The following is a 24,442-nucleotide window of genomic DNA, read 5'->3' as shown; positions in this document are numbered from 1 at the left end:
CTTTCCATGGCTTCCTTACCTCCAATATTCTGAAGTGTGATGGCAACGGCAGCTGCCAATTTCCCTGGAGTTCCAAAAGCCCTGTAGCCCAGCTGTTCATAGGCTCGGATTCCTAGACAACACCAAAAATTAATAGACAAGAGAGAAAGAGAGAGACAAAATGACTCACATCTGCACAAGACACACAACTATTGGACAAACTGAGACTTCAGGCCAATGTAACAGGGATTACACTGATCACCTAAGAGTCATTTTTAAAAGTCAATACAGTGCTGCTAACCAGCAACCTTTGAGTGATGATGTCTGTATGGGACCTAAGATAGCCCAAGAAGCATAAATGATGGTCAGAGTTGATGATTTATCTGAATTCACCTACCCAACCAGGTAGATGAAAAAATGTCTGTCCAAGAAAAGACAAAGACTAGGAGACATAATGAGAGCTGAGTTTGCTGTGTAAGGAACTGAGGGTGCTGACTGCCTCCCTAGAGATCTGATGTGGGAGCAGAGGGATGGCTGGCCATCAGAGCATTTAAGCAGTTCCTCTACAACCTGTATACGATCAACCTGTATGCTTTTCATAACATTTTGCTTCCCTATTTGCTTGGTGTTCTTTAAAGCTCGATAAACCCTAATACTTTCCTCCTCCCCAACCCTGCCCATCCATAACGAAAGCACTGGAGTGAAAACTTCTCTATTTTTACATACAAATCAAACAAATGCAAATTACATATCTTAAAAAGCACAGGCAGAAGTCTGAAAAGTCCACGTCTCTGCTTGCATCATCCTTCTGCCTTGAGAGATTTTCATTCCAGTGAAGGTTTCTGGCACTGACAACCTTCCCTCTGAATTCAGGCATCGCTTGAGCAGAGAGGCAGTGAAGGCATTTATGGAGAGCACTCTTTGGCAGCTCAATACATCCGCTTTGGACAGAAACACAGGAAGCTGCCTTGCACTGAATCAGGACACTGGTTCATCTAGCCGAGCATGGACAACACTGGCTGGCAGTGGTTCTCCAGGGTTCCAGGCAGGGATCTCTCTTCCGCTCACAAACCCTGGAAATTCACTGAAGGCCAGAGATGGAATGGTCCACAGCACAAAGGAAAAGGTAACAAGCGTGAGACAGGGATTAACTTAAGCCCACTTTGTGGGCTTTACAGAAGGTTTGTAGTACTTACCGACAATCCCTGAGGATTTGAGCAGCAAGTGGATAGAGTAGCTGGACAGCAGAGCTACAGCAGTCAAAAGGAATCTAGAAGAAAAAGAGGAAAGCAGTGACACCTAAATTGCATGTCCATCCAGAAAGGCAGACTGGAGTGGAAACTTCAAATCCTTCTATTGCCACATGCTAGACAGCTCCAGAAGCACCTGAGGATTTATCTTCTGAGGGCTTTCTGCAGGAATAACTGAAGCACATCCCAACTACGTTTTAGTAATAGTCCCATAATTCCAAAAGCACTATATCCCATCCACATGGATTAGAGGGTACCTGTGTGTTTGGGAGTGGGCAGGGGAAAGACAGTTTCGTGAAAGGGGATATCGGTGTTGCCATGTTTTGCTTTGTCTTGAAATGGCGAGATGGGGTAGAAGAAGAACGACCACCTCTCCAAATATAAAGGGACCCTGTAACATCTGAAACTTTTACAAATTTATGTGAGATGTTTATATATATATATAGAGAGAGAGAGAGAGAGAGCGCTTTGCAACACAGTGCCAGCATATTGTTGTTGTGATGATTTACTGCATCTTGCCCTTTTATTGTTTCCTTTCTTATATTAAAATGCCGCTTGCTGCTTTGGGGGCCTCTGGCCTGGAAAGCAGTATATCAACAGACAATAGTCCTAAGGACAGGGGACTTGTGCCACTTGCTGTTAATCTCATCCCAAGCAATATGCTGTGGGTGTCCATGACACTCGTGCCATCACAGTCCAAAATATCAACTGCAGCTGCAATGAATCGTATTTTCCATAGGAACAAAACATCTCTTTTTTTCAGTGCCTGGAAAGTGCCCTATCTCTGCAACAGAAGCATAGCCTAGGCTGCATACAACAAAGTAAGAAAGAAACACGCATTGGTTTCACAAAAATATCCCATGGAAAAGCCCCACAACAGGTTGCCATCCAGTTTGTGTTGCTTCCTCCCTTAGCGGATGCTAAGCTCACAGAGTGGGGGGTGGAGAGAGGCAACAGACTGAAGGCGCAGCTCCATAAGAGCATTAACCTGCTGGCAACTATCCTCCATTGGCTCCCCTGAAGATGCACAGAGGCTCTTGTCAATCAGCAGCTGCGGCTGTAATGCCATTCCGTTACGTAACGATTCATTTGTAAAAGGTGAGCAATCCTGTCCAGGGGATCAAGTACTGGGCAGGATGCCAGGAGAATTCAGAGCAAGAACTGTGGCATGTATGCACACATGGGCACGTACACACACACACACACACACACACACACACGAAAAGGGACAGGAGGATCATGCTGGCAAACTCAGCCAGATGGGTGGGGTATAAATAATAAAATTATTATTATTATTCATTATGAAGTGACAGATCTTGCTGCTCAGAACAGGAGCCTAACCCTACCATGGAGCATCAAAAACATCAAATTCTTTCTTGTCAAAGGTACTTAAGAGCAAATCTTAAGGCATGGATAGGATGCTAAAGGAAGAGGGGCTCCTTCGGGCATTTGGGTCCCAAGCCGCGTGGGACTTTTAGCTCCTTGGAGGAAGGGTGGGTCATGAGACTGACAAAATCAATCAATAATCACATCCAGGCACTTTGTTTACGGCACAGATGAGGACAAGTTAAACAATCTCTGCCCTGAGCCCAACTTCGGCTGGGGAGGGCGGGATATAAATAAATTATTATTATTATTATTATTATTATTATTATTATTATTATTATTATTATCCCCAGTAATATAGACATTAATTTTTCAGTGTTTAAAAATTTCAGCATCCTGCTTCTCAGATTATATAGATGCCCAGATTGGCTGGAGCAACCCAGTTAGATGGGTGGGGTTCAAAGAATAAAACTGTTGTTGTTGTTGTTGTTGGGCACCGCCCCCCCCCCCACTTCAATCTCACCCACTTCAATCTCATGGCACATAGAAGTGATGGGGCAGAGAAGGAATGGGTGAAATTCAGCTAAATTGTGGCATGAATGGAACAAGGTGTGCTTATGCAACAGGAGTTTCCTGTGCTCCATAAATCTGCTCTGGAGGACCAAGGGAACCCCCAGAACAAGATTAGGGCATACACAGAGAGTGGGGTGGGGAGAGATGGGAAGTCCCATTCCATGAGCAGACCCTTGTTCTCCCCACTTAGCGCTACACTGAATGGCACCCATTCCCTGAAAAGAGTGACAGAGAAGAAAATGATGCCAATGTATAGCCCCAAAGCCAGCATTTCCTCATCTGAAGCAACAACCTTTTTAATTCAAATTCTGAAAGAGGCAGGAGGCATTGTCACTTCAGTCATTGTGATCTCTTTGTAGTATTTTGGGGTGGGGTTAGTTTATTGTACTATAATACTTTTTTTTTAGGTAACCTGCCCTGGGATTTTACAGAGAAGGGCAGGTAACAGCAGCAAGAGCAGCAGCAGCAGCAGCAGCAACAACAACAACAACAACAGCAACAGCAACAACAACACTAATTGTAATAATAGATTGGGCTCATGCCTGACAATTTCCCTCTCTGTTGAAGTAGCTCTTTTTGATGAAAATCTGCAGTGATGCCTGTGGTTGGCTGTGTATTTTTGCCCTTTCAAGGTTTCCAAGTTCATAGTCTGAATCACAGCCACACTGAATAGCTGTCTGTTTTATTTTGGTTAGCTGCGTGTTTTTCTCTCTGCCCACTGTACTTTCTGCATATATATCCATCATGGTTTCAGTCTACAGTCTCTCTCTCTATATATATATCTCCAAGGTTAGAGAGGCTCCTGGGTGCAAAAATATTGCTAGGTGGTGTTATCGCATAGCAGTAGCTTCTTAGAGTCCTATATCTTTGATTCTTTCCTTCCTCACCTTAAGCATTAATGGTTCGATATGCTTTAATAACCTTAGGCTCCCAGTTCTTCCATAATGCTACTTGCACTTGCTGCCCGTGTAAGTTTGTGAACCTGCAACCTTGGCATTATCAGCACCACATTCTAACCAACCGAGCTCTGGAGGTTGACTTAACATGGGTCCCAGCTTCCATTTCTTGGCTATGCTGGGCTTTCCGGGCAGTGCCCCTCCCAGTTCTCTGGCAGGGCAGGTGTTCACACTGGAACACCAGCGTGACCAAAATGGAGAAGCAATGCATCGTGTCCCTAGAGATAAGTTTTCCCCACCTAAAGCAGAATCAAAGAAAATAATTTCATTTCAAATTCAAGCTGGCTAACGAATAAAGTGAGACAGTACAAACTGCAACAAATGGAATAAAACCCGGGAATAGGCCACAGCCCAGCAAAAAAAGTCCATAGCATTGGGGGCGCTTGGGGGGGAATTGTCATCGCGCCACTCCTTGGTGTGTGGAGTGCCTCAGGGTGCGATTCTCTCCCCGATGCTTTTTAACATCTTTATGCGCCCCCTCGCCCAGCTTGTCCGGAGTTTTGGGCTGGGTTGCCATCAGTATGCTGATGACACCCAACTCTATCTGTTGATGGATGGCCATCCTGACTCGGCCCCAGACACACTGACCAGATGTCTGGAAGCTGTGGCTGGATGGTTACGTGGGAGCCGGTTGAAGTTAAATCCTTCGAAGACAGAGGTCCTCTGGCTGGGGCGGGACGATATGGGATCGAGGGGGCAACTCCCATCTCTTGCGGGGGTGCAATTAGTGCCAGCACCGTCCGTTAAGAGTTTGGGTGTAATCTTCGATACCTCCCTCTCTATGGAGGCACAGATTACAGCTATAACAAAGGCGGCATTTTTTCATCTCCGCCAAGCTAAGCAGTTGGCCCCTTATCTCTCTCGCCCTGACCTAGCCACTGTGATCCATGCGACGGTCACCTCCAGACTGGATTATTGTAACTCGCTCTACGTGGGGCTGCCCTTGAGACTGACCCAGAAACTCCAGCGGGTGCAGAATGCCGCGGCGAGACTCCTTATGGGGTCTTCGCTGCGAGATCACATTCATCCGGTACTATACCAGCTGCACTGGCTCCTGATGGAGTACAGGATCAGGTTTAAGGTGCTGGTTTTAACCTTTAAAGCCCTATACGGCCTAGGACCCTCGTACCTACGGGAGCGCCTCTCCTGGTATGCCCCACAGAGAAACCTACGGTCTGCAAACAATAACATCCTCAAGGTCCCAGGCCTCAGAGAGGTTAGGCTGGCCTCAACTATAGCCAGGGCCTTCTTGGCTGCGGCTCCAATCTGGTGGAATGCTCTGTCACAAGAGACTAGGGCCCTGCGGGACCTGACATCTTTCCGCAGGGCCTGCAAGACAGAGTTGTTCCGCCAGGCCTTTGGTCAGGGCGCAGCCTGACTCCGTCCTCTGGCAACCTGCACAGAATTTTGCTTAATTGGTTGCCATCAATTTGATTTAATTAATTTTTATAATGAAATATTTTTAGATTGTGTGACTATTTGACTGTTTGATTATTTGATTGTTGTTAGCCGCCCTGAGCCCGGCTTCAGCTGGGGAGGGCGGGATATAAATAAAATTTATTATTATTATTATTATTATTATTATTATTATTATTATTATTATTATTATTATTATAAACAGAACTAAGCAGCAAGAACTAAGCAGTTTATAAAACTGGGTCATAACCAGCTTCCAAAAACTCAGTAGTGACAACACTTTGGCACTTCCTCAGCAAGTGAATTCTACAATAAAACACCAAGAAGACGCTTTGTCTTGAAGCCACCTCTCTCACCTGAAAAAGTGAGAATAGGACTCTCTAAGCTTAAGGGCTTAAGAGCACAGGGAGTGGGTGGGTAGATCTACTGTGGGATCTACTGTGGTTCAAGGTTCTGTGGTAGATGCACAAGCATCTCCACATCTACAAAGAACAAAAAACTAGAAAGCACCAAAGACTGGCTCCACAAACTCTCCTTCCATTTGTACAGGAGCAGTGCAATGTGGGTTAGGCTGCGTTCCTTTTTAGTTATATATGAATCTTGAGAGTCATGGGATTCTGCATCTGCTGCTCCATTCATCACCAGACCACTGGATTTTGCACTGTCCTGATCTTCCATCCCACCCTCTACTAGGTTTTTTTTTAAGCTCCTCAGTCTGATTTGTGTATTCACAAGGGCAGGCCCCAATTGTGCTTGGTGTGATTTAGAGGGAGTACTTTCGCTGAAGTGATCGGCCTTGTGCTTCAGAAGCTGCCTAGGGCTGGCAAACTGAGCTCCCTATCCTGTATGAGCTGTTTGGCCGTAAGGGCAAAGCCTGGGCTTGCGCAGCCTTCCCAAGGCCTGGGGAGCTCAGCTACCCTGTGGAGAGTTTCTGTTTCGTTGCCTGACTACGTACGGCAGGGTTCAGCCAGGGACAGTGCTGAGGCATCCAGTCTGCCTCTCCTCAGCCTGTCAAGCCACAGTTTCTTTAGCCAGGGCACAGGATGTCTCCTTCGAAACAAAAATGAAGGTGGCACTGTTTCTGAGGCCTCCTGTGGATAATAGCCACATTCATATTCTCCCTACCTGAGGCATTGTTCTTAATATTGGTATATTGGTTTCTTAAACTTGCTGGAAAGCCCTTATTTCAGCACATTCCTTGAAGTAATCTACTGATGGTTTAGATTGGAACGTGTGGTTGGGTGGGGAGGGAGGCTGTGACCAAAATGTGGATGCATATACTGACACGGCTGGGAATTAACATGAACAAGACCTTTCCTGTAGCCACTAAGCAGGGACGCAGGTTCATTATGGTAAATGGAGCACTAACCTTAGTCTGGCCTCAGCCAGCCACCACCCTGCCTCCTTATACTTAGAACAAGGGGTGGTCCTGGCTCTCTGCTTCCTCCTCCTTAGTCTCAGTGTTGCCTTTATAGAATTCAGCAGGGAGGATGGGGACAACACCAGAATTACTTGGCTCCCCCTGCTGTTGGCCTCCCTGCCTTCCACCCTACCAGTCCCAATGGGCACCAGCCAACACTGCCATTAAATGAAACTGGCGGACATTAGAAGGTCTTTGCAATGACAGGGAAAACATGTTCACAAGGTCACTGCCTTTACATAATGTTAAGATCAGAAGGGCATGTAGGGAGACATTTTTTTTCTGTGAATGTTCCACCGTTGTGGAACTCTTCTCTCCTGGAGAGTCACCAAGTCTCATTCCAAGTCTGAGCATCTTTTGTGAGAGTTTTATAGCCTTTCTGCTTGACCTGGCTGCCACTTTGTTTTCTTTTTAAGGGGGGAAAAAGATTTTTTGTTTGTTTGTTTTAAATAGAAACCAAATATTACAATGTGGGCTAAAATGTATATACTAAAGGGGAAATTATTCGGGGTAGGAGGATGGAGACATGGGAAGGAAATGAAGTTGTGAAGCAAAAATTAAAATTAAAAAATGATGCGTTGGGCAGAATAGTGGTAACTGGGTTAGCTAAGGACATAAATAAGAGCCCTTCTGAATCAGAGGAAGGGTTCATCCCATTTAGCTCTATGTTTCTAAGATTAACCAGCCAGATGTCTGTGGAAGCAGGGCATGAAAGCAGGAGCCTTTCCTTGTTTATTGTCCCCAGCACCTGGCAATCAGATGTATACTTCCACTGAAGATGGGGGTTCATATAGCCAGGACGCTACATGGCTAAGAGCTGTCGATAGAATGTATCCCCCACAAGTTTCTCTAATTCTTTTTAAATACATCTTTAAAGATATGCAAGTTAGTGGCCATCACCAAACCTTGGAGCACTGATATATAAAATTGCACTGTGTGGAGATGTAATGTTTGCAGCATTATTACGAGGCTTTCTGAACCTGGAAGAGAATCATGCTGAGTAAACCTGGCTGTAACTTTTGAGGGGAGGGTTTTGAGTTGTGATACTATGTTTGGAGCTCAGACTTCACTTTTGCTTTGTGGTCTTGGGCACTTCACCTGTCTCCATATTGCCCACCATGCAAATGCCTCTGGGAATCTGAGAAGAAGGGATCAAGCCATGTTGCTTGTTCCCAGCAGCTGTTACTCAGAAGTATACTTTTTCTAGACAGGGAAGCTCCATTAGATATCATGTTTGACAGGGTGGGTGGGTGTCCATGGGCAGTGCAGGTAAAACACATTCTGGGTGGGCAGAGGTGAGGAAAGGTGTGGCAAGACTAAACTTGGGCATAGTACCACCACCACAATTTGGGCATAGCAGTACCACCACGGTTGCTATTACCTGGCAGCACAGGAAAGAATCAAACTGAAACAATCTGTGTTATTAATTAGTTGCCACTGTGCAGAGTCTGTCCATCTGGGCCTCACCCATCCCAAGGGTGTGTTTCTGGACAGGGAGAGATAAAGCCAGGCACACCGCAGGCAGCGACAGGGAAAGATATTGGCAGCAGAGACAGAGGTGGGTTATCAAGGAAAGAAAAGTAGAGTGAGCTTCAGACATCTCACTCCTTGCCCTTTATAGCTGAGGCAACTCTCTAAGACCCTTCAACTTTTGGCACTAATTGGCAGGCAATTTGGCACACAGGACAGGGCTGATGAGCTGCTGCTGCTGAGAAGGCCAGCATGCTGCTGTCAGTGGACTGCTCAGGTATGGGCTGACACTGGGGGGGGGGGGCGGTCACATCAATGATATGACACAAGGGAATTACTCTTTGATGTCTCTCCTTCTGAGGTGCCATGAGGGGACAAAGGACTCTGAGGCAAAGGACTCTGTGGCAGAAGGACTCTGAGTGAGAGGCAGGGAAATGTAGGTCTTCCAGGGTAGGAGAATGGGAAAGAAAACCTCCTAGGTGAGAGCTAGGAGGATGTGCATTTCCTGTAGAGTGGAAATTAAGAGCTAGTTGTGTACAGACAAAATTACTGTATAGGACTAATGTTTTTTGTTTTAAAAAACTAGGCAAAAATTGGGGGTCATCTTATACACGGATAGTGAATACAGAGGGGGTCGGGTGGGTGAACAATTGTGGCAGCAACCTTCTCCCAAAAAGCTAAACAACTCAAGAAATATTGATTTATTAATCTCAGGTTTAAAAAAATAGTGGTTGTCTTATACATGGGGGCATCTTGTACATGGAAAAATATGGTATATGCATTTGTACAGTTACCCCACTTTCAATATCTTGCTGATGATTTACCTCTCCCTTATTTTTCAGGAGGCTGTCGTTAGATAACAGACTGTATTTTACAGGAGTTGTGGAATTTATTGCTGAGATGTTATTGTGTATAATTTGGCATTCCTGCTTAGTATGCATTCATGATTTACAATTGTGTATTATTTGTTACTGTGTGTTACTTGAGCTCTTGGTACAGCAAACTAAATATGACATAATAGGCATCACTGAAACCTGGTGGGATAAGTCCCACGATTGGAATGTAATAATGGGGGGATACAATCTATTTCAGAGAAACAGACCAGACAAGAAAGGAGGAGGAGTGGCGTTATATGTCAGGGATGTGTATACCTGTGAAGAGATCCAAGATTTAGAACCTCAAAGCCAATGTGAGAGCATTTGGGTCAAAATTAAGGGAGAGAAGAATAACAGAGACCTCATTGTGGGAGTTTACTATAGATCCCCAAGCCAAACGGAGGACATAGATGATGCCTTCCTGGAACAGATGGCCAAGCATGCAAAAGGAAGGGAGATAGTAGTAATGGGGGACTTCAATTACCCGGATATTTGTTGGACGTCAAACTCAGCCAAGAGCATAAGGTCAAACAGATTCCTCACTGGCCTTGCAGACAACTTCATTGTCCAGAAAGTGAGAGAAGCAACAAGAGGAACAGCCATTTTAGATCTGGTCCTAACCAATGTTGATGACCTGGTTAGTGGGGTAGAAGTGGAAGGATCATTAGGCGCGAGTGATCATGCTCTTCTGAAGTTTACTATACAGCGGAAAGGAGCAGCCAAGCATACTAGGACTCAATTTCTTGACTTTAAGAAAGCCGACTTCATAAAACTTAGGGAAGTGCTGGGTGAGATCCCATGGACAGCAATACTAAAAGGAAAGGGAGTTCATGATGGCTGGGAGTTTGTTAAGAGGGAGATAGTAAGAGCACAACGTCAGGCAATACCAATGAGACGGAAACATGGAAGGTGCCTAAAGAAGCCAGGGTGGCTATCTAAAGAACTTTTAACTGAATTAAGATTAAAAAAGGATGTGTACAAAAAATGGAAAAGGGGGGAAACCACCAAAGAGGAATTCAAACAAATAGCCAGCACGTGTAGACACGAAGTCAGAAAAGCTAAAGCTCAGAATGAACTCAGGCTTGCTAGAGAGGTTAAAAGCAACAAAAAAGGCTTTTATGGGTATGTTCGTAGCAAAAGGAAGAACAAAGAAACAGTGGGGTCACTCAGAGGAGAAGATGGTGAAATGCAAACAGGGGACACAGAAAGGGCTGAACTCCTCAATGCCTTCTTTGCCTCAGTCTTCTCCGATAAAGAAAACAATGCCCGACCTGAAGAATTTGGAGCAAATGATTCAGCAAAGGAAACACAGCCCAGAATAACTAAGGAGACAGTACAAGAATATTTGGCTAGTTTAGATGTATTCAAGTCTCCAGGGCCAGATGAACTGCATCCAAGAGTATTAAAAGAACTGGCAGATGTGATCTCAGAACCACTGGCAGTCATCTTCGAGAAATCCTGGAGAACAGGCGAAGTCCCGGCAGACTGGAGGAGGGCAAATGTTGTCCCTATTTTCAAAAAGGGGAAAAGAGAGGACCCAAATAATTACCGCCCAGTCAGTCTGACATCAATAGCAGGGAAGATTCTGGAGCAGATCATTAAGCAAACAGTCTGTGAGCACCTAGAAAGGAATGCTGTGATCACCAATAGTCAGCATGGATTTCTGAAAAATAAGTCATGTCAGACTAACCTGATCTCATTTTTTGACAGAATTACAAGCCTGGTAGATGAAGGGAACTCAGTGGATATAGCCTACCTTGATTTCAGTAAGGCATTTGACAAGGTGCCCCATGATATTCTTGTAAAGAAGCTGGTAAAATGCGGTCTTGACTCTGCTACCACTCAGTGGATTTGTAACTGGCTGACTGACCGAACCCAAAGGGTGCTCATCAATGGTTCCTCTTCATCCTGGAGAAGAGTGACTAGTGGGGTGCCACAGGGTTCTGTCTTGGGCCCGGTCTTATTTAACATCTTTATCAACGACTTGGATGATGGACTCAAGGGCATCCTGATCAAATTTGCAGATGACACCAAACTGGGAGGGGTGGCTAACACCCCAGAGGACAGGATCACACTTCAAAACGACCTTGACAGATTAGAGAACTGGGCAAAAACAAACAAAATGAATTTTAACAGGGAGAAATGTAAAGTATTGCACTTGGGCAAAAAAAATGAGAGGCACAAATACAAGATGGGTGACACCTGGCTTGAGAGCAGTACATGTGAAAAGGATCTAGGAGTCTTGGTTGACCACAAACTTGACATGAGCCAACAGTGTGACGCGGCAGCTAAAAAAGCCAATGCAATTCTGGGCTGCATCAATAGGAGTATAGCATCTAGATCAAGGGAAGTAATAGTGCCACTGTATTCTGCTCTGGTCAGACCACACCTGGAGTACTGTGTCCAGTTCTGGGCACCACAATTCAAGAAGGACACTGACAAACTGGAACGTGTCCAGAGGAGGGCAACCAAAATGGTCAAAGGCCTGGAAACGATGCCTTATGAGGAACGGCTAAGGGAGCTGGGCATGTTTAGCCTGGAGAAGAGAAGGTTAAGGGGTGATATGATAGCCATGTTCAAATATATAAAAGGATGTCACATAGAGGAGGGAGAAAGGTTGTTTTCTGCTGCTCCAGAGAAGCGGACACGGAGCAATGGATCCAAACTACAAGAAAGAAGATTCCACCTAAACATTAGGAAGAACTTCCTGACAGTAAGAGCTGTTCGACAGTGGAATTTGCTGCCAAGGAGTGTGGTGGAGTCTCCTACTTTGGAGGTCTTTAAGCAGAGGCTTGACAACCATATGTCAGGAGTGCTCTGATGGTGTTTCCTGCTTGGCAGGGGGTTGGACTCGATGGCCCTTGTGGTCTCTTCCAACTCTATGATTCTATGATTCTATGATTCTATGATTCTATGATTCTACTTATGATTAACTGTTTTAATTTTTTGTATTGAATGCATATTATGTATTAATATTTGTATATTGTTTATTATATTCTATGTTGTAAACTGCACTGTGGTCTATTGTCAAAGGGCTGTATATAAACTTTTAAAAGGGATGAATGAATGAATGAATGAATGAATGAATAAATAAATAAATAAATAAATAAATAAATAAATACTGTGAGAAAATCACCTGAGTTTCCTTGGATTCCAGGATTCTATTATAGAGTGCCAGGGCCAAAGATATGACTCGCTTGTGCTTGCTGACTGCCAAGGGTGGTGATGCCCGGATAATTGGCATATTGAGATTGATCACTCTCTAGTCCTACTGACTCCTCCTCACCCTGCCCCAGATATGGCTTAAGGCCTATAAACCAAACTGACAGTGAGTTTCCTCTCAGCCCCTGCTGAAGGCAGCTTCCTCTGCCTGCTGCTTTGTTTGCATAGTTGTGAGTGGTGGTCATATCCCAGAAAGGGGGAGACAGAGAAAGGGACAAAGGGAAATTGGTAACAAATGAGGGGAAAGTCAACACCTGCAGTGCCCTCAAATGTTTAGTTGACCTAGCAAGAGGCCCCATGGGTGGTCAGGAGTTGGAACATTATATTTTCAAGCTCAAGATAGCAACACTGCGTGTACCAACTTCAAGTGAGCACCAGAGGAAAAGTGCTCAGCTAGGCTGTGCTGTCATGTGCTGCCTTCTGGCAGGAGAAGGGCCTTCCCTTTTCTCTAGGGACCCTGAAAAGAAGGGCTGCCCAGTGCCACAGAGGGCTGAGTGAGCCACCTAAAAGGGCCTTTTATGTATTTCTGCCTGCTGTTCCTTCCACTTCATAGGCACTTCCTTTCTCCCGCTGGAGGGCATGTTAATGTGCCTAAAATGACTGCGGCCAACAAAATCTTTGTTTCACACCAACAGCTTTCTAGATGATGTGCAAAAGAGAAAAGCCCACTGTTCCCACTACCAGTGGAGTATCACTTTGCTTATATTCCTTCCTCCTGCCCTGACGGGACTGCTTCGCTTGGCTCTCCATTCTGAAGAGGTGCATTCTGGGTAGTTTTCCAGGCCTTAGCCCCTCCTGGTTCTAAAAGCCAGAGGAAGGAGGAAGGAAGGGGCATGGGAACCATTTCAGTAGCCCACGTTGTGGAACTCAACTGCCTCAGCACTTCTCAAATCATCAATAGGCTATAGTCATGTTTGCCCCTAGGCTGGAGGCCCCAACCTGCCCCAACCCACCTGCCACTACCCACATAGTATAAGCCTAACAAGCCTCCTTTGTCTCTTCCGTCCCAAAGCCCAGCTGTTTTCTGATTCAGGAACCACTCTTGCCAATGACCTTAGCTCCAAACAGAGGAGGAACACTCAACTTTTTTATTCAGAGGATGTAAGTCCAGACTGTCCCCGCACCACCTCAATGAGGGGAAACATCCAATTGCACCCCAGTCCTCAGCACAGCGGTTTCTAATCATGCTGGGAAGCATGCTACCTCATGCTACTGCATCTCCAGGAAAATGTAAATTAATGTTCTCCAGTTTAACTATAGCAAAGCCATTAAGCTGCACTAGAAACACTGGGCATTTCTTCTTTTCTTTTTTGCAGTTCCCAAAATATCAAGATTTTCACACTTTTGTAGTATGCAAATCCCTGAAACATCAATTTAGAAAGAAAGTTATGTGATATATCTTTTTTTTAAAAAGTCATGTTTATGTGATAGAATTTTAGTCTCAAAAATGGAGCAGAAAGGGCAAAGCAGGGTGTTAATGAGTCATATGTGAGTGCTGCTTGAAGCAATCCATATGTAGTGCTTCTCCACATTTATTTTATTACATTTGTATCTTGCCTTTTCTTCCATTATGGATCCCAAAGTGGCGTACACAGGTTTCCCTGGAAGTCTCTCATCCAGGCACTGACCAGACCCAAAACTGCTTAGCTTCAGAAAGGTGGTGGCCTCATGTGCCTTTGGACCATCCCCTGAGACATGGTGGGTAAAGCATACAAAGCCATGGCAAGGAAAGACTCCCTGCTGCTACCACACTCTGCAGAGTCAGCTCAAGCAGAAGAATGGGGAAGAGGAGGCAAAACGACAGGAAAGGGATGGCTGGCAAAATCTTTATCTAAAGGAGGCCTTCCTAGCACTGAAGGGACATCACCGCAGTAAAACTAATACCAGTTTGATGAAGCAATTTAAATGCTAAATTCAAAATGATCCAAAAGGCCAGCATTTAGAGCAAGATAAGAGCAGACTGCCCAAGCTACTAGTGAGATATAAGGGGATGATATGCATATATTTGTAGCTCTTCTGGAAATGGCACTTACAGAAATAGGAGGATACCAGTGTTGGCCATGGCATATGCCAGACCGAGGATCCCGCTGCCCATGATGGCATTGCTGAGGTTGAAGACGGACATCCCGAAAGAGGTCTTTCCTTCAAACTGTAGGGAAAGTAAAAGAGGCAGAGAGAAAGTCAGAAAGAGTTTGCTGGGAAGGAGTTGGGGGTGCTGTCTTAGCTCCTCTTCCCCAGCCCTCTTTGGCCTATTCCTCCCCATATGTTCCTTACATTAAGTTTGGGAGGGGAAATGTTGAGAAGGGTGCTCTGGAATCCTGCTCCCCCTAGAATGATGTCTTAGTGCAGTTCCCAGAATTCAGGTCTGCAACTAGTTTTCCTCTCCATCTTTCGTGCAGGCAAGTTCTCTTGCCTTCCATTCTAACCCCCCCTCCCAACAAAATGATGAAGACTATGGAGCCATATGGCTTTCCGAGGAGGTTGGATTTAGCCCAAAGGCTGGTGATCCCTATACTGGTAGGTAGCAATTGATGGTGGATGGCTTTCTGGAATGGATTTGCATGGCTGCTATCTAACCCACTTGCAGAATATATACCGGTCTCACATGCCCCACTGCTTTGACACCTTAGCTCCCAACCAAATGAATTTAAGAGACCTGAGCCACTGTACTGTACTTACATCTGTGAAATGAGTCTGTTTCTTTTCAGCACCGTGTGGAAGGAACTCCTCCATCTCTGGCTGGTTGTCATCAAATCTGGATGGTGGGAAAGGACAATGCTTGTTAAAGTGATTACCCTCCTCTTGAAAATTTCCCTACTAAGAGCTTGGGCACATGAGATGGGGACTCATGATTGTGTTGGTCTGCAGAGTGTCCTCTTATATGCCCGTTGTCTGCTTGCTTAGCCAAACTGGGCAGATATTAGAATCTTCAAGAGTCTTCCCTTGCAGTTGGACAATGTATAGCCTCTGCTAATTCATATGTTACAAAGAAAAAGAGCTTGGCATCACTAGCATACTGATCACACTGTGCCCCAAATCTCCTTATACATGCAGGTCCTGCTTACCCAACACAATGTGTTCCCAGGAAATAATTCGTTAGGTGAGCCTTCACATAACGAGCTGATGATTTCCATTACTTCCTCTAGGAACATTTCTAATTCGTGATTTGTCCCATGTCTCTCCCTTTCCCTCTATGGTTTCTTCCTAAAATGACTGCAGCCTACCAAGTAAGGAAATAGGAAAACTCTGGCTGTTCATATATCTGAATCCACAGTGTGTACTAAAGGTTTGGGTACTAATTCCTTGTGTTTGGATAAGTGATTTTTCGCCTAGTGACCGTTTGGAAAGCAGGGCCAACGTGTATGTTGAATAACACCGGAGATAAAGTAGCAGCATCCTACATTCCAACCACCAGGGTGGCAAGACACAATTACTCAACACTACTCCTTGATACCAACTCTATGAGAAGGTGTGGATCTGTTGTAAAACAGTACCCTCAGCTCACAGAGGTGACACAGAAGCCACCAAGAGAGCAAGCAGGAGCGACAGGGTCCTAAGCCCCCTTGTCCCTCTCCAATTGACTGTACTGCAATATCCCATCTACACTGCGAAAACAGCTGCAAATGTGATTGGATAAATAAAACTCTAGTGAAGAATTATGTGCTGCAAAGTTTCTCTTCCCTACCCTACCCTACCCCTACTTTTAAAAATTTGTTTAGATCTGGACTGCTAACAGTTCAGCAGAAACTCTTAACAAATAACCGGAGCTTTCTTGACAATTTCACATCCAGTTGTAGCCTTGAAGGAAGATATTCAGTCGGCACAGAACAATGTAAGAAAACGTAAGAAAACGCAATGAAAAAGTATGCATTTATAAACTGATCTGTGGGAAGGCCCAAAGCCTCAGCTGTACCAGGGTCCAAAATCACTGTCTGTCCTTCATGCAACACTTGCAACACTATCATCACCCACTCACCTGCACTCCAGAATATCGTCTAGACCAGGGGTCAGCAAACTTTTTCAGCAGGGCGGCGGTCCACTGTCCCTCAGACCTTGTGGGGGACTGGACTATATGGGGCGGGGTGTGTGTGTGTGAATGAATTCCTATGCCCCACAAATAACCCAGAGACGCATTTTAAATAAAAGAATACATTCTACTCATATAAAAAAAACGCTGATTCCTGGACCATCCACGGGCCGGATTTAGAAGGCAATTAGGCTGAATCTGGCCCCCAGGCCTTAGTTTGCCTACCCATGGTCCAGATTACTGAATGGTGGCCAGGAGTCATTGGCAGTGCTTTGTACTCACTGAAAGAGTTCTAATTTCACGGGAAGGAGAGGGGACTTGTATTGAGGAAGATTGCATTATCTTCAGCCTAGCAATCTCACTCTCAAGACTAATAGACCAAGGTTGCTATGGCTCACCTGTCATTCCCTACGGAGGGGATGGAGGAGGCATTTAAAGACGAGTGTTTTCCATTCGGCACCAGCTCTACCATCTCCGTCTGGATGGGGATAGCCATGGAGTTCATCTTCGCCCTCTGAAGTGAGCCCCTTCTCTTCTTCCCTGGCAGTGAGCTTTCAGACAAGTAGCGGGTTATACAGCGTGGAGATGGAATCTGCACAGGGCGGTGGTCTCCTTAGCAGTGCTGTGTCTGCAAAGAAACACCCACCAAATCAGATATTTGACCAGATGAAAAAATGCTGTTAAAGATTTGGCAAAGAGGAATTGAACATGTCCAGCACAGGAGAGAAAATGTGGCATTGCTGTATACATTGAAGGATGGCAGGCAGATTGCACAAGTTTCAGTCACAAGATTATTAATAAGAATTACTCCCTAAAAACCAGCCATTGTCCAAATGTTGTCCACTTGGGATCACTCCAGAACGATCCTGCTAGAAATGGCTGACAACCACTTAAATTTCTTTTCTAACCAGCGAATGAATGCATTCCCTACTGTTGATGCTGGTTTGGGTGTAGCAAGCGGTTGGTGAGAGAGATAACATGTGAGTGGGGAAATCTTCCTTTATGCTTCCATAGGCCACCTTGTAGGATAGCCCAGCTTTGGAGCATCAGAGCCCTGGCTAGCTTCTCACTCTTCCACTTGCTGGTGTATCTCAGTGAGATTCCACTACTCCTATCTTTGCACACAGTGTACCAACAAATTCAAGATACACCCGAGAATAATCTTCAGCTTTGGGAGATGCTAATCACAACCATGACATCATTCATTTGGGCTCTTCGCACCAATCACAGAGCTAAGAGAAAGGCTTCAAAAACCTGAGCACCAAACAGCCCAAGAATGTGTGTGACGTTGCTCTCACAATTCCCCACTGCAATACAATCTGCACTGAATGTACCCTGACACTGTAAGAGTGTCAGGACATCCTTCCCACAAGAAACACCATTCCTTCCCCGGGGCTGCCTTTCACTGCATTTTCCTTGTAGGCCATCTGCTTTCCTGGGCCCAAACACCCTTGTTCAGGGTAGGCGTCAGAGGTCGGCATGATAAGGCACTTGCCAAGGCCCATATTCCACCAGGGGGCCTGCTGCTGATCTCCAGAGATCCCTGGTCCTGTTCCTTGTTCTTGTTCTTCCAAGCAAGTGAAGGCTGTGACTAAAGCAAGGAGAAGCAGCACCACTCTCCATCTGCCTGATGAGGCTCAGGCCCAGAGGGAGAGAGCAAGCAGGCGGGTAGTAGAAAGACGGGGGTCCCAGTGATGCCATATTGCCGAAGGACCCCATGGAGCTTGTAGTGTGTACTGCCCTTGTTTGTCTTGCTTCCATCCCCTCTCTTTAGGCATTGCTCCCACCCACTCCCAATAACATCCTCTTCCTACTTGACACTCCTAGCTGCAAGCATCTGCAGTGTTATAATAAATAATAATATTGGTTTGCTTTTATTTTTGTTTTATTACATACTCTGTATTCTCATTTTGTATTTTTCTGTAGTGAACCACTCTGGGATCTTCGGATGAAGGGCGGCATACAAATTTTAATAAATAATAATAATGGTGTTGATGTCTGCAGTCCTTGCAACCTTTCCAGAGCTTGGTTTGTTCCCAGCCTTACTCTCCCTTGCCGCTTTGACTCCTGCTCCTCCCCTCACTGTGCTTGTCCTCACATGAGACTTACCACCGCCTGTCTAAATGGCCCCTTCGAAAGTTTCCCATTGAGTTAAATGTAGCTCTAAATGTCACGCTTAGAAAATCTCCTGGCAACTTCATTTCCAATCGCAGCCATACATCTGACCGAGCTCAGGAGCAGAAAAGATACTTAGCTCACTCCCCTTAGTGTTTAATTTTTAAAACCAGTGTTGCAAAAGTCGTGCTTCCTGACCTGGCCAGCCCACTGAAGCCCCACATACTTGAGGACTGTGTAGTTAAACCAGTGATCAAGGAAAAGCAGACTGTACATGCCTGCAACGTTCTCTTAAGATTGATCAAAGGCCTAGTCCCTGGTGATTCTTCATTGAAAATTAATTGCTAGTCTCTTCCTGCAGCACCCCAGGGTCTTCCATTTTTCTTCCCTCTGTTGCCATATGATTCCTGTGAAATGCTAGCCTAATTCTTTGCTTTTCAAGACATTGTAAGAGTCGGACACGACTAAACGACTAAACAACAACAATGTGTTGTGTTTTGCATTCATTTCCCACTCTTATTCCAAGGACCTCAGGTTCTTTCTCACCTCTGCCCTTTTGTCACAACAACCCTTTGGGGTACATTTAGGATGAGAAACAGTGAATGGGTCAAAGTCACTCAGTGAGCTTCATGGCTAGCAGGGATTTGAACCCAGCTCTTCTTATGCTTATCTGACATATTTACTTGCAAAGGTTTTTGAAAGAATTGTGCAAACAAAGCTTTTTTTCGTTGTTGGGCAAAACTTATTTCTGCTTTATTGGGCATTTAAGAGTGCAGAGAACCCAGTGTCTTGACTCTGGGAATCTTTGTTTGATCTCCTGGTGACAAAGATAAAATTTTAAAAATCAGTATCATTTGAGAAAACTCTGCAAGAGGCACAGTAAGAGCTCTGCAAAAACCAAACAAACAAAAAACTCTCTCAAGCTGTTAAATAGTTCTATTTCTTGCTCCACAGTCTCTCTCTGTCTCATACACATACTCGTTTAAGGGTGCCAGTACCAGAAAAAAGCAGAAACAAAGCATGAATGGGCAAGGGGGATAAGTGCTCTTGGATCACCTTCTGATGATCAAAAACATCCCAAACTCTGGTCTTGTTTGCCAATGAAACAGAAAGCAAAATAAATAATTAAATCTGAGCTTATTTTGTTATTCAACACCGCTGGTTACTCATTTCAGATGTCCTAATTGCAACCTCCTTGTAACATATCAAATAGATGCTAACAATAGTTTAAGCAGCAAAACACCAACCCCATCCTTTCCAACAAACCAAGTTTGTGATTCAATCCATTGTACTTAAGAATCCAGTAGGGTGACAAGCTTGAGTTCCCACGCACATCCCTTCCTTTGACTTTTTCCAGGGCACAAAATCAACTGATAAAGAGAAGAGAGAACCAGTGGTTGAAAGTGAAAGAGAGCAAATGCAGCAAAACATGATGGAACACCAGAATAGAGTATCAGTATAATGTTAAGGGGATTCCTGCCAAAGATCTAGCCTGCAATCCGAAACACACACTTACCCGGGAGCAAGTCCCACTGAACTTAGCAGGGCTTAATTCTGAGTAGATGTGTCTAGGATTGCACTGCTAATCTACTTTCGTCACTGTAGAGATCAGACTTGGGAAATGTTTGGCTGCCCACAGGTAACAAATAAGCCAGCCTCAATTGTGATTGTTTGTGACTGACATAGACTCCTAAAATGTCCACATACCCACCCCAACGAGGCAAACGGAAACAACTTTTGTGCTTTTTGTTCACCCTAGTTTTAGCAGAAGGGAGAACTGAAATAAGCCCTTTCACATTGCTTTTCAAGAAACAGCCCTTCATTCTCTGTAGGGCACCCCATTTTCTGCTCCCAGTTCCTATGCAACAATACTGCCAGGGTTAGAAAAACTCCAAGGCACACCTGCAGTCCCTTTTTCCCTTTTTACACGACCCCATTACTCAAAGCATCGAGAGTGAGGGTCAGGTGAGGAAGGGGGGGGATTCACACGTCTTTGTGCTGCGGTGTGAGAAGGACAGGAAGCTTCTGCCATGCTCGATCTTGTTGCAACAGTGGTGTCGCATCACCACAAACATATATACATCATACACTCCATAGACTGATAGGTGGTTTTTGCGGGCACTGGTTTCAACAACCCTTAGGTATGCCTCTGCTGGCTGGATATACAGACAGACTTTCTTTTTCAAGGTAGTTGGACACACTCCTAACTCCTAGCTCCAACATGGGTGACAATGGATTTTGAGCGCAGGTAGGTCTCATGACCCCCACAAAGGACCCCAGCAGACCTTTCATTCCTCACACATCCCTATTTACACATCAACTCTGTGTGGCATTTTCAGGAACTCACACCTTTTCTGGGCTTCTTTCAGCTGCCGCACACTTTCCAAGCAATCATTCTGATACAGATATGAACCTCAGGCATTTGGTGTGCCTTTGGTGAGTTTGAGTGACAGGAAATTGGGACCGGAATTGCCGGGAGGGGTGGGTTGAAAGAACATGACACTACAGTCACAGAAGCTGTCAGATGTTGTGATCGTACAGCTGCATCTAGGGAGGAGCATATTAGGATTGCCTAACCTCACTGCATGCCTGGTACAGACAATAAGCCTAGGCGGATCCTGTGTCCAATGGGCATTCAACAGAAACTTCATGCCATCCTCTTGCAATCTGTGTCAATGCTTAATTCACACTCACTGCTAAGAGTTGTGCGCCTCATGAAGGGCCTGTGCAGATTTCATGTTTGGTGCTGCTATTGTAGTTTCCCCATCAATGCCCATTAGCGCTTTCTCCTTATTCACCGTAACCAAGTTAGCTCTTAACCTTCCTTTTAGATGCTAAACAGACTTGAGCTCCTGAAATCCCTCCTTGTGAGCTGAGCAAGCCTCAGCCCTTGGGAGTTCACAGTCACAACTGAACCAAAACTGACAAAAGCACTTGGCCTGATGCCCTGGCAGCATCTCCAGCTCCTGTGCCTGAAGCACAAAGGAAGGAGAGAGGGATTCAACATCTAGGAAAGGTGATGGCGGAGGAGACAGGAGGACAAGAAATGTGTTGGCAGAAGCCTGTGGGCTCAACTTATTGCAAAAGGATGCAGAATACTGGCGGCAGCAAGTGAGTAAGGAAATGGCAGTGATTAGGAAGGAAATCCTATCTCTACAGGCAATCCAAACACAGGGCGCGCGCACACTTGCCCCAATAATTAGAGGCCCTCCTTAATGATGGAGAAATGGCACGATTAGCTACTTTGCACAAAAATTGATAAAACCACAACAGAGGGTCCAATGCATTCTCGTGAAGTTTTTCCCCTAGTACTGCAGGTTCAAACAAGGTGCTGCATTTAGTTTTGCCTTCCTGGAATAACCCAGTACTCATATAAAGGAGAATTGCTGATGCCAGTCCCTGACCCTATCCTTTAAAAGCTGAATGAGAAGTTCACCCAGTGTGAGTTCTCCCTCAGCATGAAGACACAGTTGCTGGTTCAGTTGCTCTGAGATTATTTAGCCTGGCTGAGGAACACAAGAAGAGGTTGTTTTATGCCAAGTCAGGCAAATTGGTCCCTCTACCTCTGTATTGCCTACAATTGACTGGCAGTGGCTCTCCAGGGTTTCTTCCAGCCCTACCTAGAGATGCCAGGGATTGAAACTGGGACCTTCTACAAGCAAAGCAAATGCTCTACCACTGAAGTGATGGGTCTTTGCCATAAGCAGTTACATCTCTTTTTGATTCACATCTTATGTCTCACAGCACAGAATGCAACAAAACATAATCCACAAGCGACAAGGCAGATGTGGGTCCTACCCCCTCATGTCTTCTATACAGTGGTACCTCAGGTTACATACGCTTCAGGTTACAGACTCCGCTAACCCAGAAATATTACCTCGGGTTAAGAACTTTGCTTCAGGATGAGAACAGAAATCGTGCTTTGGTGGCGCAGTGGCAGCAGGAGGCCCCATTAGCTGAAGTGGTGCTTCAGGTTAAGAACAGTTTCAGGTTAAGTACGGACCTCCGGAACGAATTAAGTACTTAACCCGAGGTACCACTGTACAGGTGCAAGACTTTAGGGAAGAGTCTTCTGTTTACATATACACACATCACCCTCAAGCACACAAGCAGAGAGCTCTTCGGAATTCTGAGACGCAGAGAATTACAGGACTGGAGGGAGGTCTCAAAACAAGGTCAAAAAAATCTTTTGCTAACAGAAGGATGATCAGAACTCAACCGCCACCCCCCCCCCCAAAAGATGGTGGGTTATACAGCCTGTCCTTAAAACCTCTTAGTAGAATAAATTCTCCAACATCTGTAGGTCAGATGTACTCTCATGAGACCAGGGCCCTGCAGGATCTGATCTCTTTCCACAGGGCCTGTAAGACAGAGTTGTTCCGCCTGGCCTTTGGATTGGAGCCAATTTGATTCCCTCCGCCCCCTTTTTCTTTTTTCTTTTCCTTCTCCTGCAATGAGGCTCCATTTTAATATTTTAATGTTCCATTATTTTAATGTTGTATTTTATTTTTGTTTTTAAGTTGTAATCACTCATCTTGTTTTTATTATTGCTTGTAAGCCGCTCTGAGCCCGGCCTTGGCTGGGGAGGGCGGGGTATAAATAAAAAATTATTATTATTATTATTATTACTTCAACCCCTCACCCCAGTTGCAAGATATTGGGATCCAAGTGCTTGTGTGGGAAGGCAACGTTTTCACACTCTTCAGGAACGGTCTATCACTGCAAATTGCTAACAAAAACAGTGACAACAATTGCATTGCCCTAAGAACAGAGCCTCCAGTCCTATATGGAGCTTGATATATGGTTCTTATGGCTCACAGGGGACAATTAGGCGGGGGGAGGGAGTGAAATGAGGGTTTAAGCGGGAAAACAATGCACCCCGCTTCATCAGAAGATGGAAATATCAGCAAATACTTCCCCTGGTTGTTCTTTGGCCACACATTCCTGGGGGAAGAAAAGTTCTGCCCACCTGGGCCTGGCAGCGACTGCCTTCCGTGCTAGTCAGGACACTGAAGTCTGAGGGGAGCCAGAGAGACTATAAGAGGCCTGCCAGGCTGTGAAAGCAGCGAGCGCCGGATATGTTGGCAGTCAGCACAAAGTGCCTTCTGTTTGGGCTCATAGCCCTTGCCGGTCGATAGCTGGGAAGCGGCTCCAAGAGACAGAGCATCTTTATAGGCAGTTCATGCCCAAAGTAATGAGGAGGGCTGCACCCCCCACAGCCCCCTCCAGCCTCTTTTCCTTACCAACTCCCCCCACCCCTGACTTTTTTTCTTCCGCTCCGCCACCCACAGCTCTTGGAAGTTTGCTGTGATGCCTTAAAAACAATCTTGCTATTGGAACAACGTATGGGTCACTTCGTGTGCCAGGACGAGGATAATGACACTGAAGTGAATGTCTGGGACTGATGTGCAAAAGAACTTGGAGCTCAGCTCCCAAACTTTGCCACAGGCTCCGTGACCAGGGATAGGTTGCTCGGAGTCCTTCTGCACCGCAGGCAAGAATTCTCCCTGGCTCCCTTTCCGGGCTTTGTACAGCGTGTAGAAACTACAGCTGGCAAAAGGGGACTCAGGGACTCTAAGGCAGGGATGGAGAGTCTTTTCCACTTCCTCATGGCCAGAGGGCTGCAAGGCCAGATGAAAGAGTGGGGGGGGGGAGAAACATAAGCAAGAATGGGTGGGGCCATCAGCTTTGACTCTCACCTTCAGAGAGTAGGCTATACTGCAGCCATACAAAAGCAAGAAGTTTCTATACACACACATACACCTACCCTCATATCACTCCTTCTTCTACCCAAGCAAGCAAAAGTTGCCATC

General features: G+C 45.4%; 1 protein-coding gene across 4 annotated transcripts in view; it reads right to left on the bottom strand.

Moving 5' to 3' along the window:
- Positions 1-24,442, bottom strand: part of SLC38A3 (solute carrier family 38 member 3) — a 178,859-nt gene that overhangs the window by 23,100 nt on the left and 131,317 nt on the right. For all 4 annotated transcript variants that reach the window (XM_081185878.1, XM_081185880.1, XM_081185879.1 and 1 more), the window contains 5 exons: positions 16,913-17,142; positions 15,167-15,242; positions 14,521-14,636; positions 1,176-1,249; positions 20-112 (listed from right to left, as the gene is read on the bottom strand). In XM_081185878.1, coding sequence (XP_081042004.1) covers positions 20-112; positions 1,176-1,249; positions 14,521-14,636; positions 15,167-15,242; positions 16,913-17,019 — 466 coding nt within the window. In that variant the 5' untranslated portion in view covers positions 17,020-17,142. The remainder of the gene's footprint in view (positions 1-19; positions 113-1,175; positions 1,250-14,520; positions 14,637-15,166; positions 15,243-16,912; positions 17,143-24,442) is intronic.

Source organism: Podarcis bocagei (genome assembly GCF_964188305.1).
Source record: "Podarcis bocagei genome assembly, chromosome: 2".
Taxonomy (NCBI): domain Eukaryota; kingdom Metazoa; phylum Chordata; class Lepidosauria; order Squamata; family Lacertidae; genus Podarcis; species Podarcis bocagei.
Note: the sequence above shows the minus strand (reverse complement) of the source record. Positions and strands in the feature narration are given on the sequence as shown.